Below are 15,694 nucleotides of genomic sequence, written 5' to 3' on the forward strand. Positions count from 1 at the left end.
CTTCATCTGCAGGGTTTTTTTGTTCTGCTCTCAGTTACGTGTAATTAACATCCACGTTTTGAAACGTTACCGATTTTGCATACTTGTAAACAACTTTTTATTATGTCAGCAACCTTTATCCGCAGCAAGAAGGTGCTGTGGTTCTGCATTCCTGCAATAGAAGCAGGAAAGTAAAGCTGTATCAGCACAACAGAACACAGCAAAGCTTTTCTTAGTGGAATCCAAGCAAACAATAAACAATAAAATCTGCTCAGCTGCACACAGCGTGGCAGCGTTGGGCCCACCTGAGCTGTGACTTCTTCATTCCTGGGGATGTTTGTGAACTGATGGCAGTAATTTCTGCCTTAAACACCTCCAAGGGTGGCCTGGGGGGGGGGACGAAGCAATGAAACTCTCCTCTGTTGCCATGCAGAACATATTTGCTGCCTCTCCCAGCTGCTGGGGGCTCAGAGGATGGCACACGGTGGTACAGTAGCACAGACTGCCTCGAAGGTCAAAGCCTCCATCGGGACCAGCTGTTGCACACAAAATACTCCTGCAGTTATTCAGATGGCAGATAAATGGCACCTGACAATCACACTGGACTTCAGGGAACGCTGTGGTGTTCGTTTTTTTCATTCCACAGATATTTTCGTGCTGGTTACAAAAGGGCCAGCACTGGAACCAGTCCTTAATGGCTTCCAAATTCCAAGGATGAACCTGAAAGCAAAGCCCTGAGCTGTCTGCCTCCAACCTAATTGGAATTTCCCCCTAATTTGGCTCTAGATCTTAGCATAGTACCTACATACTTACAAACCTTTAGTATGAATATCAGCCAGGAAATGTGTTCTGCCCTACACTCAAAAGCCACGTAGCCAAAACCAACCCAAAGCAAGAAGAGCCTTTTCCTTTGGGCTGAGCTCCACGTCCTGCAATTAGAGAAAAATGATGGGGACAAAGCAAAGTGAAGAGCTCCCTGTCTCTGAATACACTTAACTTGTTCGCTGTGGATGAACTGATCCAAGCCATGGAGCAGCAGAACTCAGCGTCCGTCACGTCGCTCCTAAGGAGACAAAGCATCCAAACTGTTAAGTTTTAACCATAAACATCTTTTTTTTTTTTTTTTTTTTTACATTTCTTATTCCTTTTTCACTTCCAAGACTCCCAACAGTAAGATGAGCACTTTCCAAGCTCACTTAAAAGCACCCCATGAGTTTTCCTGCCCTACCTCAGTCTCATGTGTGTAGCACAATGGGGGGGGAAGTTCCACACCACGCAACAACAAAACACCCAACACCAATTTTGTATTAAAAATTCTATATTGTGTCAAATAAAACAAAATCCCGTGTACAAATTTATACATGACAAAAATAAAACTTTGTTTTTCTTTTGAATAACACTGTAAAAAAAAAAAAAGTGCTTGCTGCTGTTCTGATTTAGTAATTCTAGAAGCAACAGGCTCATAAAAGGCATTAGTAAACATATATGTTGCATTGAAGGGATCATGTAAGGCACATTACAGACATTACAGACGGGATGGGGAGGACTGGGCTCGCACAGCTCCCAGCACAATGCCTGAGATGGAAGTAATCATTGCCACAGAGCACTCAGAGCTGCTCCTAACCCTGCTGCTGGCCCTGGGTTCTATCTATCCGTTTTAGATGGCATTTAATCCAACGAGGAGTGACTAACAGAGCTGCAGTTCCAGAGCAGTGACTGCAGTAAAGACAGCACAAAGGCAGGCATGGTGAGTTGAGGAGAGCTCTTCCATTCCCAATAGCCCCAATTATTCTCCCTGCTCTGCAATCAGCGATGATTACCAGCACAGCCAAACACTGCACTTCTGGAAGGAAGTGAGAAACAGAAATCCACCCCAATGCTGAGCTTGGCTACAAACACAACATCAAACCTTTCACCCCTCCCCACTTCCTATGAAAGATTCTTTTTTTCTTAAAACCTTACACAAAGAAAATACCCTTAGAAGCACCAGGCACAGAAGTTCCAGTGATATCTTACACAGTAAGGAGCGTAGAAAGAAGAAAGCCTAAATTAGGGTCTGTATATTCGTTATCTTCATTTTTTGTGCTGGATTTTTTTTTTTTTTTTTTACACATCCAACAACCCCTGTTTCAGTTCTGATGGCAGCACACTGAGAGGCACCACAAGGCCTTTGGGTCAGTGAGATTAACAGCTACTGACACAGAGGTTCGAAGATTAAGAGAAGCATTTGAGTAATACTGCACTTAAGAGTCTGCTAAGCTCTCTCATCACTACACAGAGAGGCACTTCGTTCTCTGAGAAAGGCCTTTTAAACCCATCCGAGTCACCTACGATTTTCTGTATCATTTGAAAAACAACCCTGGACATCCATCTCTCCACGAGCTTTTTGTATTGCAACGACAGCTCTGGATTTAAATCCTGTAAGCAGTTACTCGTCAGATCATCCCCGAGGAGGAAGGATGTGCTGATGGTTGGGTGGGAACGCCCAGCTGTGCTGCTGTGCCCCACTCACTGCTCCCTTCTGCTGATCCCACCTTTAAGGCAGCACTGAAGAACCTCACCAGCAGTAGGGATATCAGTTCAGGCCCCAGTGCCTCGCTTTCAGTCTTCTTTACAAAGCAGTTATCATAGATTAATCTGAAATGACTACGTTAGAGACTCCTACTCAATAATACTGTCTCCTTTACGACAACCACATCAAACTGAACGTAAATAAATATGCCACTGCACCATCACAGCTACAGTTTCAACAAACAAGTCAGAAAAATCCAAAGCTGCAGTTTGCAGAGCATCCACAGCATCAGCTACAAACGCTCCAACAACGCCATCAATGCTAAATGGAGGGCAGTGCTACACATCCACGCACTGCTGCCAAGTTGTAGCTGCCAGAGGAACAACAATTTGCTGTTTCTGACTTGTTGAGGATCCCAACCACCACGCTGTGGGTTCGCTGCTCATTCAGGTGAACTTTTTGCTAGAAAAATCCTTTTCCATGAGGACAAAGCACACATCTCCCCTCACTGCCATCCGCACGCAGCCCGGGCTGTGGTGCCACACACTTTGCTGAGCACCTTCCAGCACAACCTCAACAAAATCCTCCTCTGGTGATGGGAGTGACCGTCTGGGAATGCAGCAACGTTTTGTTGTGCAAACAACTGAGAAACAGAGTGAATTAAGTTAAGCTGGGTAGAAATACAGCATCTTTTTTCCTCTTAAAACAACTCAACTTCCAGTATGCAGTGACCAAACCTTTAAAAGTGCATCGTCAGAAACCCACCAGCATCTGTAACCAACACACAAGCAGTATTTGGAGAATCCGATCTAAAAATGACAACGAACAGAAGTCAAATTGTTACTGTGTCTCAAATTAAATATCCAGAACTAAGAGAATACCGTTTTAAGCAAAAATAATGGGTAAAAGTGATGCTCCCCCTCACAGAAGTCCCATCAGTCTTTAAACCTACTGCTGAAATGTTGTCATTCAACCGCTTTGGTTACGAGTGGCTGCTCCCAGGTTTTCTCTTACAGAGGAATTCCTTCTCTTCAAGTGACCGAATCCTTCTTCCTCCTGAATGGGGATTTCAGTCTTTTCCAAACGCTGCTTTTGGGTTTGGATTTTTTTTCCATTGCCATCACTGCTTCTTTTTCTTTCCTGCGGATTTCTCGCACCAGAGCGTGGAACACGTCATCAATGTAATAACGGTATGCAGCAGAAGTTTCAAAGAAAGGACAGTTGAATTCTCGTGCTAAAGCAGAGCCTTCTTCTTTAGAGACCTGAAAAAAACCACATTTGTCAAGAAAGCCAAAACCAGAGAGGTTTCTTCCTTTCTCTCTTCTTGTTCTGCCCAGCCCGGAGCTGCGTGTGCACCCTCCCAGTTCCAGAACTGCCCACCTCCCTGATGTCTGCATCTTTCTCTACAAATCCCCTTCTCTTTCATCCATCATTTCACAAGCAACGTAACCATCTGAAAGAGACTCTCCAGACACAGCAGCTCTGATCATTCATAAAACAAGAAAAGCCTTTCAGAGAGAATTCCCTTCTCAGAACGTAATCCTGGCCTGCCTGATGCAGCAGCCCTCACCCCAGGATGAGCGTTTGTCAGTTTGGGGGATTCCTTCCCCTGGTCACTAAAGCTGTGCCCACTCCCTGTCTTCTGCTCCACACCTCAGTTTGGCTTCCACCTCAGTAACACTGCTGCCACAACACACACTGAGAAACCACCTCACTGCAGGCACACAAACACCTCTGCAATTTGTTTTCCTCGTTACTCTGAAGCTTTGCTTCAAATTGTTTCCCACAGACAAGAGTTACCATTGCCTTAAGCTGAAGCTCACTTTCCTTTCTGTGCATTCTTACCCCCATTATTAATTACACCTCCTTTCTTAGCAGACTTGCATCCTCTGATTTGTAATATTTACAAGTGGTTTATCATACCATCATAGAACGGCCTGGGTTGAAAAGGACCACAATGATCATCTAGTTTCAACCCCCCTGCTATGTGCAGTGCTGTACCTCCATTAAAAGTATCTCTTTTCAGGAAATAAAGACAGAAAAAGCCTAAGAGCAGCTGAACTCTAAGCATCAACTGGAAAATTTCACTCCCACGGTGGTTAAATGCATTTGGTTATTCAGCACTCCAGCTTAAATTCATACTGCTCTCGTGTTCAACTTATTACAGAGTGAACCCAAAAGAACCTGATCTCTTCTACGACTGCATTTTGAAGCAGAAGCAGAAAGGGGAGCCTGTTTGGGAGCCACACACCTGCCGCAGCTGCGTCAGGTCGGATTTGTTCCCCACCAGAACCACAGGAGTGTCGTCAGTGCGCCGCACACGATAGATGAGCTGCTTGAATTCACGCACTTCGTGGAAGCTGCGTCGATCTGTGATGGAGTAGCAGATGATAAATCCCTCTCCAGCCCTCATGTACTGGTCCCTCATGGCCGTGAACTCTGCCTACAAACAGAACGTGACACAAACACAACCAGTTTCTAATTGGAAACAAGAGATGCATTCCAAAATCGGCGGTGGAGGAATGCTGTGCAAACTTGGCATCTCATCCTTTTACACACAAGACAAAACTCTGTGGGATCAACACCATCTTTCCCTTGGTAAACATAAATACATATTTTGTATTTGTAGAACGATCCAAGGGACGAAACCTTCGCTAGGAGAACAGGCTGGGAGAGCCGGGGCTGCTCAGCATGGAGAGCTGAGAGCAGCTTTTCAGTTTCTAAAGAGACTGTAATTAAGGTGAGGACAGACTCATTAGCAGAGTCTGCTGTGATGAGACTGAGGGAAACGGTATCAAACTAAAAGAGGGGAGATTTCCATTAGGCTTAAGAAGGGAGTCATGGAATCATAGGATCACAGAATGGCCTGGGTTGCAAAGGACCACGATGGCCATCAGTTCCAACCCTCTGCTGTGTGCAGGGTCACCAACCAGCAGCCCAGGCTGCCCAGAGCCACATCCAGCCTGGCCTCGAATGCCTGCAGGGATGGGGATCCACAGCCTCCTTGGGCAACCTGTTCCAGTGCCTCCCCACCCTCTGGCTGAAAAACTTCCTCCTCATATCCAACCTAAACCTCCCAGTCTCCAACCAATCTAAAGGCTCCGTGTATTTCTTAAGCCACTACACATCACTTGCTGAGCGTGAGCAGCGAGAAGCAACGGAGAGAGCAACACATGAAGTAAGAGAGCTGCCTGGGTGCCAAAACACAGCATGGGAGCGAAGCTGTGAGCACGCAGATGAATTAAGACAGCTCTAAAGGCCGTTCAGAAGAACAGAAAGGCACAGTGCCCTGGAGTTCTCTCTGTCTCTGCCCCCTGCAACCTCCCACGCTCTCAGTGGTGCTCACCAACCTGTCCTGCTGTGTCCAAGATATCCAGGTTGGCAGGCTCATCGTCGATGCGTATCCGGATCTTATAAGCATCCTCTGCATTGGCAGCACAATTCGGGGAGAACAAATGGTCAACGCCATTGCGAACAGCCGTTAATCACCGACACACAAAGGGAGCGTTACACAAAGGGAGCCCGATGCGGTAACGGCTTCAAAGCATCGGAGCGGGGGGGGGGCGGAGCGGGGCGGGCCGTTCTTACCGATGGTCGGATCGTGGTCCTCGGGAAAGCGATGGCTGATGAACTGCATCGTCATGGCTGCAAAAGGAACGGCGCTGAGCGCGGGGCAACGCGGCCCCGACGGGCACAGCGCGGAGCTCCGCCCTCACAGCGCGGGAAGCGCCCGGCCCCGCACCGCCCCGCCCCGCACGCACCGCTCTTCCCGACGCCGCCGGCGCCCAACATCACCAGTTTGTACTCGCGGGGCTGCCCCGCGCCGCCCGGCCGGGCCCCGGCGTCCATCTCCTCAGCGCCGATCGAACCGCCGCCGCTTCTGAGGGTGAGGAAAGCAGCGCGAGGCAGCGTGAGCCCGGCAGCCCTTAAGCGCGGCCCCGCCGCTCCGCTCCGCTCCACGCTCACCTCAGGCCGCTCCGTGACGCGTTTCGCGCCGCCGCAACCGCGCAGCCCGGCGCCGAGCTCAGGCGGCGACCCCAAAATGGCGGCGGGGCCGCGCCAAAGAAGCCACGCCCCCGCCGAAAACCACGCCCCGCGGCCACATGACCGCGAGCCTCCTTGGCCCCGCCCCTCCCTGACTTGGAATCATTCCCGATTGCGAAACGGGAATTAAAGGCGCAGCTCACCGAAACAAAGCCGAGACGCGCAGCAGCGCCTTTATACATCATTTATACATTTATTTATAATGAAAGCACGGGTCTTAATTATTTACAAGACAGAGGAAAGTCAATGTTTGTACAAAGGTGCCAGCCACGCCCAGGCCAGGGAGCTATCAGTGCTGTCCCAGGAGCTGAGGACGGCCCACAGCCCTCCAGCTCTGCAGCACCTGCCCTGCCACCAACGCCCACGTTGTGCTGTGTGTCCATAAAGATACATCCACACCACTTCCAGTGCTTCACAGTGGGAGCAGCGCCTGCAGGCACAGCCCTGTCCCTCTCTCTCCTTGTTTGTTGAGCACCGTGAAACAGAACGGGGTGGAATCAAAGTGAGTTAAAGAGTGGGAGAAGCTTGGAGAACCCGGAGAAGAGGTCCCATACGAACTGCTGAGCAGAATGAAGGAGGCGGGGATTGCTGGAGGTGGGGGAGCATCTGTGTGACAGCAGCACGGCAGCTGGGGGCAGCAGCAGGATGAACCCACGAAGGACAAAACGACCCCCATCCCCCCCCCCCCAGCACTTGGCTGGAACCAGAAGTCGTGGGGTTAGAGAAACCACATTGCAAAGAAAACACAACGTGGAGTTACAACGAGGAGATGCTTAAAGTAAAAGCAAAATTATCAACTTCAAGAAACGCAATCCAGCAAAATTTCTCTGAACTATTGGATGCTGCTTTCCTTTGTTGAAAGTCCAAACATTGAATCCACAGTCACCCTTAATGGGACCGTGAGCACAGGCTGACAGCAGAAGCACTAAATAAAATACAACACCAGATGGGTGGTGAAGTCAGCGTGGCTGACAGCTTCTTTTTTTTTTTTTTTTTTTTTTTTTTTTAAGTTACCCTGGAAAAATGGAAAACAGAGCGCCAGGTTTCTCTTTCCAGAACCTCCCCCACGCCGTGAGGGACCGGCCCTGTCCAAATGCTATTTCAAATGGTTTTCATAGATGACAAATTCACTGCAGAAATAAAGAGTTTAAAAATAATGGAGCCCTTTCAAGGCGGAATACTGAAACCTTTAGCTTCTGCAAATGTAAAAACAATGCATATTTGCAAAGTTCTTTTTGTAATATACATGCATTATTGCTAGAGGAAAAAAAAAAAAAATAAGAGATGAATGAAGACAGTTCTGTAGCTTTTACGGTGCCATCCAAAATGGCATCTGTTGTTTGGCTCGCTGTTGTGAGGAAGGATACTGGTATCCCAAACTCCACCCCTGTGAAAAAGTACTTGCATTTTTATGGCCACCGTGTTCCTCCTCTTCATCTGATGAATCTCCAGCATATGCCACCAATCCAAAGCCCTTCTCGGATGTTTTCATCTTCTTTGCTTGATGATCTAGGCAGGGGGGGAAAATAGAACAATCCCCCCAGCCCCCAAGAAGGAAAAATAAAAATAGAGAGAGATAAAATGCCCCAAAACAAGTTAATAAAAAAAGATGTTAATTGTAAATCGTTAGTTGGACACCATTTTGAGGTCACAAGGCCAATGGTCATCCAAGGTCGAAGGCCACACGAAACAGCAGCAGCAACAGCACATGTGATCCATCAGAACCATGTAAGAGAACAGAGAAAGAAGAAAGAAACACACAAGAAAGGTAAAGTTAGCAAATGGGTCAAAGCGATGGCAATCGCACCGTTTTAGAGATCAATACGTAAAGAAAAGTAGAATTTTTGCTCAAAAGAAAGCTAGCAGAAGAACAATCTCTGGGAGCAATACTGCAGAAAAACTAAGGTTAGACAAACTAACATGATGTACCTGCAGACCTGGTATGGAAGGCACTAAACTACCAGGAGAGTTAAAGTGATCCCATGTTTTACCAAGCTGCAAACACCCGATGTGTGACAGCCCTACGAGAGGATGAAATCTAACAACGCTTCTGTTTGCAGACAGGGTTGACAGAACTCGTGTCTGTAAATACACACCTGAACCATAACTGCCACTGAAACTCCTCAGTGCTCCTAGAGGTAGCTGTACACAACGTAAAGCCACATGACATCTGTTACAGAGCAATCCCATGAGATTCTGTGCTGACTGTGGGTCAAAGCTCAGCCCTTCTGCCTTCATCACGCCCTCATCATTCACAGAGGTATTTATTAAAGCATCACGTGTACAATCTGTTCTAAAATCACTGAGCAATGACCTCCCTTTTACTGAATGCAGTAAAAAGGACACAAAAAACAATCACCAGCCTATATGAGCATTAAGACCACTGCAAACTCGACTGACAAACAGGTTCTACTCATTGCACTCACCATGGCTGCCTGGTAAAGACCCCACACCGTTTCTTTCTTCAGATTCTGATTTCATCCCAGTGACAGGAAAAGCTGGTGGAGGCATCAACTGCCTGCTCAAACAAAAGCAAACCTTCATTACCTTCTATTTATTTTTAAGAGCCAGCACACAGATAACAGCAGCCAAATTCACAACGCAGTCCTTGCCACTTAAAAAGGATGAAAATGAACAAAGGTAACAGCAAATACAACACAGGGTTCGTTCCATACCTGTCCCTCTCTCTCTCCTTTCCTGAGGAACTTGCTGACTTCGACCCGGCTCCATCGATTTCACTCTGACTGGAGAAGCCTGTACCTAAATTAGTCATATGAATGGGTCCATGCTATGAGCAGAAAAACACACGGCATTAGCAAATCTACAACTACAACACAAGCTACAGCTCCTTAATGATACTGATAGGAAACCCAACTTTTCAGAGTATATTGCCAACTATTAGGAGCAGCCACTAATCACCACTGTTCAATAAAATGCTTTTTTTTTTTTTTTTCCTCCCTAAAAATACTGAGGGTAAAGTTGTAAAAAAAACATTCCTGACAGCACTGTAGAAGTCACTTCAGCACCCAGTCCACCATCCCAGTACTCCAGGACAGTGATGATAGCTGTTTATTCCTGGATTGACTCATTACCTCCTCAATCAGCTAATTCTGAATACTTAGAGGCCTCATGCCACAGTAAACTGCTTGATGTATATTAATAAGATCTGATGCTTAAGCAGATCTGTATTTTCTCTAGACCAAGCTTTTATTAATGGGTTCTGCCTATGAGCATTTGCAGAACCTGCATTTTCTCACACAGAAGCCTGATGAAAAGCTCAAAGTTATGTATAACAAACTCAGTAACTTTTGCTGTCTAAGATGAATAAACAACCACTCTCAAAACTAGGCTTCTAGAAATCCTCCCAAGTGCTGCCTGCAAGAAAGGGAAATGGGAAAACACGGACGTTATAACCACTTTCCCTCCCTCTAAAGAAGCCCATCCAAAAGACCCACAATAAAGCAAATAGGGATAAAAAAAAAAAAAAACAATAACAAATCATCTCGCTTTCAACTAACCAGGCACACGCTGTTGCCATCTCTTTGACCTGAATGCACTGCTGCTCTTCACGAAAGAACACAGGCATGGAAAGCAAGCTGTCAATGCATCAGCTCAAAGAAATGGAAGCGTGGTCTCGATGTTTTGCAACCATCACTGCTGCCTGCCAAAGGGCCTGTCTGAATTTTCTCAAATAGACTGTGCTAATAACCATCCCTCTCTCCAGCCAAGTTCCATTTTGTTGAATGAAGTAAAATTGCTGATTTTATTCCACCTGATATCCCAGCAGTCCTGACTCCCTCTCATCGGGCAGTTCCTCGGTGAAGCGCCTCTTTTGGCCCTGGGGATGGGGTTGGACTTGTGGCTGTGTACCAGCTGGCAGGGTTGTTTTGACCGGGGCAGCAGCAGGAAGGAAAGGAGCACTCAGTGGACTCTGGCACGCAGAAATTAAAAACAAAGAAGATAATGCTTCATATGGATATTATCAACTTAATTCCATGTACAGTTTCACACAGAGGATCAGAAAACACAACCGGTTTCTCTTTGCAGAACCTGAGAGGTGAAAAGGAAATGCATAATTTAAAAGACAAGTACCTGAATTGCAGAATGCTCCCAGCTCTAAGTAATCACTGTCTGTAGTTCAGACTCCCTGCCCCCACAGTGCCTACAGTGATGTTTTTTGTGAATGGGTGACACCTCCCTGCAAGCACCCCTCATGTTAGCAGGGTACAATATGAAAAGAAATGCAGCCTGAAACTGTCATACAAATAAATAAGATGCTTGGCCAAAAGCATCAAATCAGCAACCCCAGAAATTGCCTTTGTGTGCCCTAAACAGTTCTCCATCTGAAGTACTTCAAGTATGTTACTGTTAGCAAAGAAACAGCTGAGGAAGTTGACAGCTATAAGGCAAATTCTTCATCTTAGCAGTACCTGCCCAGTGCTGGCTGGAGGCTGTACTTGAGATATTGGATACTGTGTTGGCACAGGTGGAACTCCTGTAGGTAGTGTCGTTAGGACCCCTGGTGCCATGGGCACTGCAGGTGGAACTATGCCTGGTACACCATATGGAGGCTGAACTGGTTGCTGAGGAGGGGGAACGACAGGATAACCAGACTGATATCCATTGGAAGGGTAATATGATGGCTGAGAAGGAACACTATTCATAGCAGCAGGCTGTGCAAAGCCTGGAAAGAGAAGAGGAGGAAAAAAGGTTCATCATTAATGCAGCCAAGCATCACAAAAATAGTGAATTAACTACCAAGTGTGAAAGAAACACGACTGCTCTTCGACACAAGGAGCAAAACAAAGACTCCCACCGATAAAGGCATTCCACCAAACTGAGCTCCACAAAACACAGCACCAAAGGTTTCAGTATTGCCAACATTACCTGCTAAAGGTACAGCTGTAGTTATCTGATTCACAAACCGAGAGTATTCAGCATGAACCTGCAAAGGATGTTCAAAGGTGAGAAAGTAAGCATGTTTCCTGCACTGCTCTCTAGCAGGGGAAGGGCAGCTAACTATTCATCCTCATAAAGCCATAAGGGAACTTCAGCTACAGAACACGCTGCACACAAAGGCATAGCAAGAATCCAAACATGAAAACTGAAAAAAAATCAGGAATTCGAAGCAAAACTTATCAAAACCCTGAGGAATGAACCACTAATCCTCTGAGTCACAGAGTTGTGTAAAATACAGGAACACCTTTCATGGGATACACAGCACGGCAAAGGAGTTACTTTGTTAAAAACAAAACACTTAAAGCACCTAAAAGCTCCCAGGCATATTTGTTAATATTTGTACTTGGATATGGGCTACAGAAAGGCTCTGTCTGACAGGATTTTACTCTCTTTTGAAGACTCTGCTTTGTTGCATTCAAGTTAAAAAGACTGAGAAATGAATTTTGGATGTGTGAGAGATCATGAACATTCTTTTGGTGCCAAACATAACAATCTCTTTAGGAGAAAGAGACTGGGTGCCTCTGGACATCGTTTAAAGCTCAAGCGAGATAAATTTGTAAGAGCTACTCACAGTTTGCAACAGATTTTCACACAGCTTTTTAGCAGCTGCCAAACCTTCTGGCTTTGGGTGACTGAAAACAAACAGAAAAATTCATAAGCACAAACATTTGTACTGACCTGGGGAGCTACTTCTTTCGGCAGCAACCTGCTGTCAGATGTTTGTGTTTTAAGGAGCCTCGTCATACCTGATGTAGATGTACATGGGTTCAAAAGCTTCTCTGCCTGATGCTGGTTCTATGCAGCCCGAGCCTTTTCCACGAAGAAAGACTTTGGCACCTGTTTCAATCTGAATATGCTGCAAATAGGAGCAACCAGGCCCTTCCACCTTCTCCTTCACATTAAAGGTAGGTACAGCGTGTTCCAGACCAACAAATAATTTGTCCTGAACGTAATGCATCTGTAAATGTAAAAGTAAAAGCTCATTGTTTCACTCTTACAATTAGGATGTTCGTTTCGCTAGAGGCCAGAAATCATCTTTCTATGACAGTCAGAACGTTCAGTGTTGGATGGCACAGTGGGCCCTTTGCTTTCCTCTGCACAGGACTGCTCTCTCCACCCCTTTTCTTCTAGGAGATCACTGTCACCTGAGCCTCACTCTTCAGACTCAGTCTGATTAGTCCTCCAGTTCTCACCACAGCTATGTAAGTGTTTATTTCTCTCAATAAATAGCACATGACACGCATACTTTGTAATTAACAAATGAAAGTCACAAACCAATCACTCACCCCTGACTGGAATGGAGGTTTCTGACCAACTGCTGGAGACATCTGAGCGATGGGGGCTGGCTGGTGGTACACAGTCACTGTAGCTCCATTGAATGTTGGACTAGAACCTGTGGCAGCCTTCACTACTCCGTTAGTAATTATCTCTTTAATACGATTAACAGCTCCTAGTTGACAGGATACGAAATCCATTTATATTTCAGCAGTGGGAAGTTACCAACAGCCCCCAGTGCTCCCCACAAAATAATCTGTGCTGATAGGATAGCCACACAAATATTGATCTTTTGGTAAACACAACAGATGCAGTTCACCATGCCAGCATATAAGAGATGTCCTCATGCCCAATTGTGGAGAAAACGTGATAAAAACATTCTTAACCCTGCACAGAATTCACATCTGCATGAATGAGCAAGGTAAGAAAAACTGCCTGCTGGCCGTAGGAGGTAAATACATGTGGGCAGCTCTATGGTTAGCTTGGGAACACGAGCAAAATGCCTTTAGCTTCTGCGTGGAGAAGGAACTTCCTTGTGAGAAACTGCTCTGTTGCTGTATCCTGATATGTGATGAGTTACTTTCTGCTGTTAAGTATATGGCCATGGATCTGAAGGGGGTTAGTGGACATCTCAGTGGTCAGCCACCCCCAGAAATACGAGCAGCTCCCCATTAAACTGATGACTGTTAACTTCCCTCTGTCTACTCCCTTCAGGATCCATAAGCTTTACACTGAAGCACCGGTGCCTTTGCATTACACTTATCAACACAGATTATTTACAGCACAAATCCCGATCAGTCACAACAAAACCCATCAGTACTACAAGACTGTCTGAACACCCTGCAAATAATGAGAATTAGAAGTGAATGCTTGGCACACTTACTGTCAACCAGCTCCCTTGTCTGACCCTGGACATGAAGATACAAAGGGCGATCTCTAGGAAGAAAACATCAAATATCCCATGACATAACAGAGTGAGAACCTCGGCACTTAAACACCCAACTACAAAGAAAGCAGAAATACAAACCCAGGTCCCACTTTTGCTTTCTCCTCTGCAGTCATGAACCGCCCTCGAGTAGAGACAGCAGCTCCACTCAGTCGACTTATCTGCAAGCAATTAAGAAAACAGAGAGAAGTTTAGTGATAACAAACAGAACACACATAGCTTCAAAGTGGTTGAAGTTAAGTTGTCTCATAAAGAGACCAGAAAATGTTATGAAGGTAGTAAGAGAACAAATAGTGCTGCTAAAGGACACTGGCTGTGCTACCTTACCTCATCACAAGCTGTATTATTGAACAAACCAACCAACCACTGAACAAAGCACCTTAGAAAGCATTGTTTTCGTAACAGAAAGCTGAACATACTTTGCTACAAACTCTTTTAACCTCACAAAGAAGCAGACCTCAAGCTGCCAAGCCAAAGAATGCAGATGTAACTCCTGAACGTACCTCATCCTGGGTCTGCCCCCTCGTCAGGAGGTTTCTGCATGTGAGGGGCACATCGTTGATTTCCACCTCTGCCACCACGAGGTCATCTTTGCTTTTATTTGTAGCCGGGCCTTTCCCCAGAGCCTGCAGCTTCAAAAACAATTGTTGCAAAGACCGGTGGTTGGAAAACTGAGTAATAAGCAAACAGAGCCTACAGGCCCAGGTTGGGTGAGCAGCCTTTTTAACTTCCTGTTACATCTGTTGAACCCTCAAATCCATAAAATTATTCACAGAAAGTGCTTTAAAACTACCACTTAATCATTTAGTGCTGCACAGCTTAAAAATCAAGTGACAAACATTATTAGGTTGACTTTCAGGAGATTTTGATGTAATAATTAGTTATGGAGCTCTGCAAAAGGAGAAATAGACATAGAGATAAGCAACAACACTGCGCCAATGGAAAGCACAGCGTCGTTCACTTGGACTGCCATTCCTGACCAGTGCTGTGCTCCCAGAGGAGCACTCACTGCTGCACCTCACGTTCAGAAGGCAGCAAGAAGTGCTTTCCATACACAGAGAGCAGAGAACCATCTCTGGTGACTGCAATGTGGGGCACATTTGGTGTCCTTTCATGTTACCTACAAATAACTGCAATGAGAAAACCGCCGCTTGTTTTCAGACCGCCTCAAATGCGGAACTCTCAGAACACGCAGCTGTGCCACTCTATCAGTCTGAAAACATAAATAACCTCCCCCGTTGTTTCGTTACACCTCACTCCACCTTTCCCACGTATTTCTGAAAGCTATTTGAGAAAACAGCAGATCGCCCCAACCCCGCCCGGGGCTCCCCCCGCCCTTCTCCCACCTTATCCGCCGCGTTGGGCGCCGGCTTCAGCTTCCCTTTGGCCATTAACATCGCGTTGATCTTCGCTGCCACAGCCGCGGCCGCATCCAGGGCCCCCGACGGAGCCGCGGAGCTCTCGGAGACCCCCACAGCGGTGCCGCCATCTCCGCCGCCGGGGAAAGGCCGGCCGGGCAGCGGGGCCGCGCCAGAGAGAAGGAAGGCGGGGGCCGGGCCGGGCTGATCCCATTTGCTGCGCCGCCTGCGAGGGGAGCAGATCGAGGAGAGCCTTCAACGCCCGCCCATCGGAGGCCCGGCACCCGTCGCTCCGCGGAACCGCCGCCCCGAGGCCTCCCCGCCGCAGCGCCCGCAGCCCCCGGCCTCACCCGCCCGCGGTCCCAGCGTCGCGCTGCCCGCCGCCTCCCGCTGACATGGCTCCGGCCCGGCTCCACCGCCTCCGCGCGAACCGCAGCGTCATTTCCGGCCAACGCGCGGCGCCCCAACGTCACTTCCGGACGTTGCCATAACGACGGCGCACGCTCGGCACCCTGCCATTTATGTCACGCCAGACTGACCAGGCCCTTCACGGACAGACGGGAGGGAAAGGCCGAGAACCGACAGCGGGCAAGCGAGGAGGAGCAGGGCGGGACCAGAGCC

At 47.1% G+C, this 15,694-nt stretch overlaps 2 protein-coding genes and 1 non-coding gene across 7 annotated transcripts; all 3 read right to left on the reverse strand.

Moving 5' to 3' along the window:
- Positions 1-1,279: 1,279 nt before the first annotated feature.
- On the reverse strand, positions 1,280-6,613 carry RIT1 (Ras like without CAAX 1). Of its 2 annotated transcripts, XM_085209743.1 has the most exons (6): positions 6,458-6,613; positions 6,253-6,371; positions 6,080-6,136; positions 5,842-5,915; positions 4,743-4,934; positions 1,280-3,753 (listed from the first exon to the last, which is right to left on the reverse strand). In XM_085209743.1, the coding sequence occupies exons 2-6, from the start codon at positions 6,338-6,340 to the stop codon at positions 3,523-3,525; spliced, it is 642 nt and encodes a 213-aa protein (XP_085065869.1). In that variant the 5' UTR covers positions 6,341-6,371; positions 6,458-6,613; the 3' UTR covers positions 1,280-3,522. The 2 variants fall into 2 exon arrangements, with proteins under 2 accessions (XP_085065869.1, XP_085065870.1); XM_085209744.1 differs by lacking the exon at positions 6,253-6,371 and having other exon boundaries at positions 6,458-6,542.
- Positions 6,614-6,708: 95 nt separating this feature from the next.
- Positions 6,709-15,562, reverse strand: KHDC4 (KH domain containing 4, pre-mRNA splicing factor). Of its 4 annotated transcripts, none has more exons than XM_085209710.1 (14): positions 15,424-15,562; positions 15,062-15,299; positions 14,219-14,341; positions 13,797-13,876; positions 13,653-13,705; positions 12,781-12,944; positions 12,241-12,452; positions 12,066-12,126; positions 11,423-11,480; positions 10,966-11,219; positions 10,308-10,466; positions 9,211-9,323; positions 8,962-9,053; positions 6,709-8,044 (listed from the first exon to the last, which is right to left on the reverse strand). In XM_085209710.1, exons 1-14 carry the CDS (start codon positions 15,513-15,515, stop codon positions 7,845-7,847), a joined length of 1,899 nt encoding a protein of 632 aa, XP_085065836.1. In that variant the 5' UTR covers positions 15,516-15,562; the 3' UTR covers positions 6,709-7,844. The 4 variants fall into 4 exon arrangements, 3 of the variants coding, with proteins under 3 accessions (XP_085065836.1, XP_085065835.1, XP_085065837.1); XM_085209709.1 differs by having other exon boundaries at positions 14,219-14,347; XR_014879797.1 differs by having other exon boundaries at positions 7,980-8,044; positions 9,211-9,295; positions 14,219-14,347.
- On the reverse strand, positions 12,553-12,681 carry LOC116217465 (small Cajal body-specific RNA 4). Its single transcript, XR_004162053.1, has one exon.
- Positions 15,563-15,694: the final 132 nt, after the last annotated feature.

Source organism: Meleagris gallopavo, chromosome 27 (genome assembly GCF_905368555.1).
Source record: "Meleagris gallopavo chromosome 27, MGAL_WU_HG_1.1, whole genome shotgun sequence".
Lineage (NCBI taxonomy): Eukaryota > Metazoa > Chordata > Aves > Galliformes > Phasianidae > Meleagris > Meleagris gallopavo.

What these genes read in the sequence shown, in the direction of transcription:
- RIT1 (XM_085209743.1), bottom strand. Translation starts at nt 6,340, where the DNA reads ATGGACGCCGGGGCCCGGCCGGGCGGCGCGGGGCAGCCCCGCGAGTAC. An exon ending in TCTTGGACACAGCAGGACAG is followed by an intron (nt 4,935 to 5,841) that starts GTTGGTGAGCAC and finishes TTCTGTTTGTAG; the next exon opens with GCAGAGTTCACGGCCATGAG. An exon ending in ACCTGACGCAGCTGCGGCAG is followed by an intron (nt 3,754 to 4,742) that starts GTGTGTGGCTCC and finishes GGTTTTTTTCAG; the next exon opens with GTCTCTAAAGAAGAAGGCTC.
- KHDC4 (XM_085209709.1), bottom strand. Translation starts at nt 15,515, where the DNA reads ATGACGCTGCGGTTCGCGCGGAGGCGGTGGAGCCGGGCCGGAGCCATG. An exon ending in CGCCCAACGCGGCGGATAAG is followed by an intron (nt 14,348 to 15,061) that starts GTGGGAGAAGGG and finishes TTGTTTTTGAAG; the next exon opens with CTGCAGGCTCTGGGGAAAGG. An exon ending in AACCTCCATTCCAGTCAGGG is followed by an intron (nt 12,453 to 12,780) that starts GTGAGTGATTGG and finishes TTACATTTACAG; the next exon opens with ATGCATTACGTTCAGGACAA.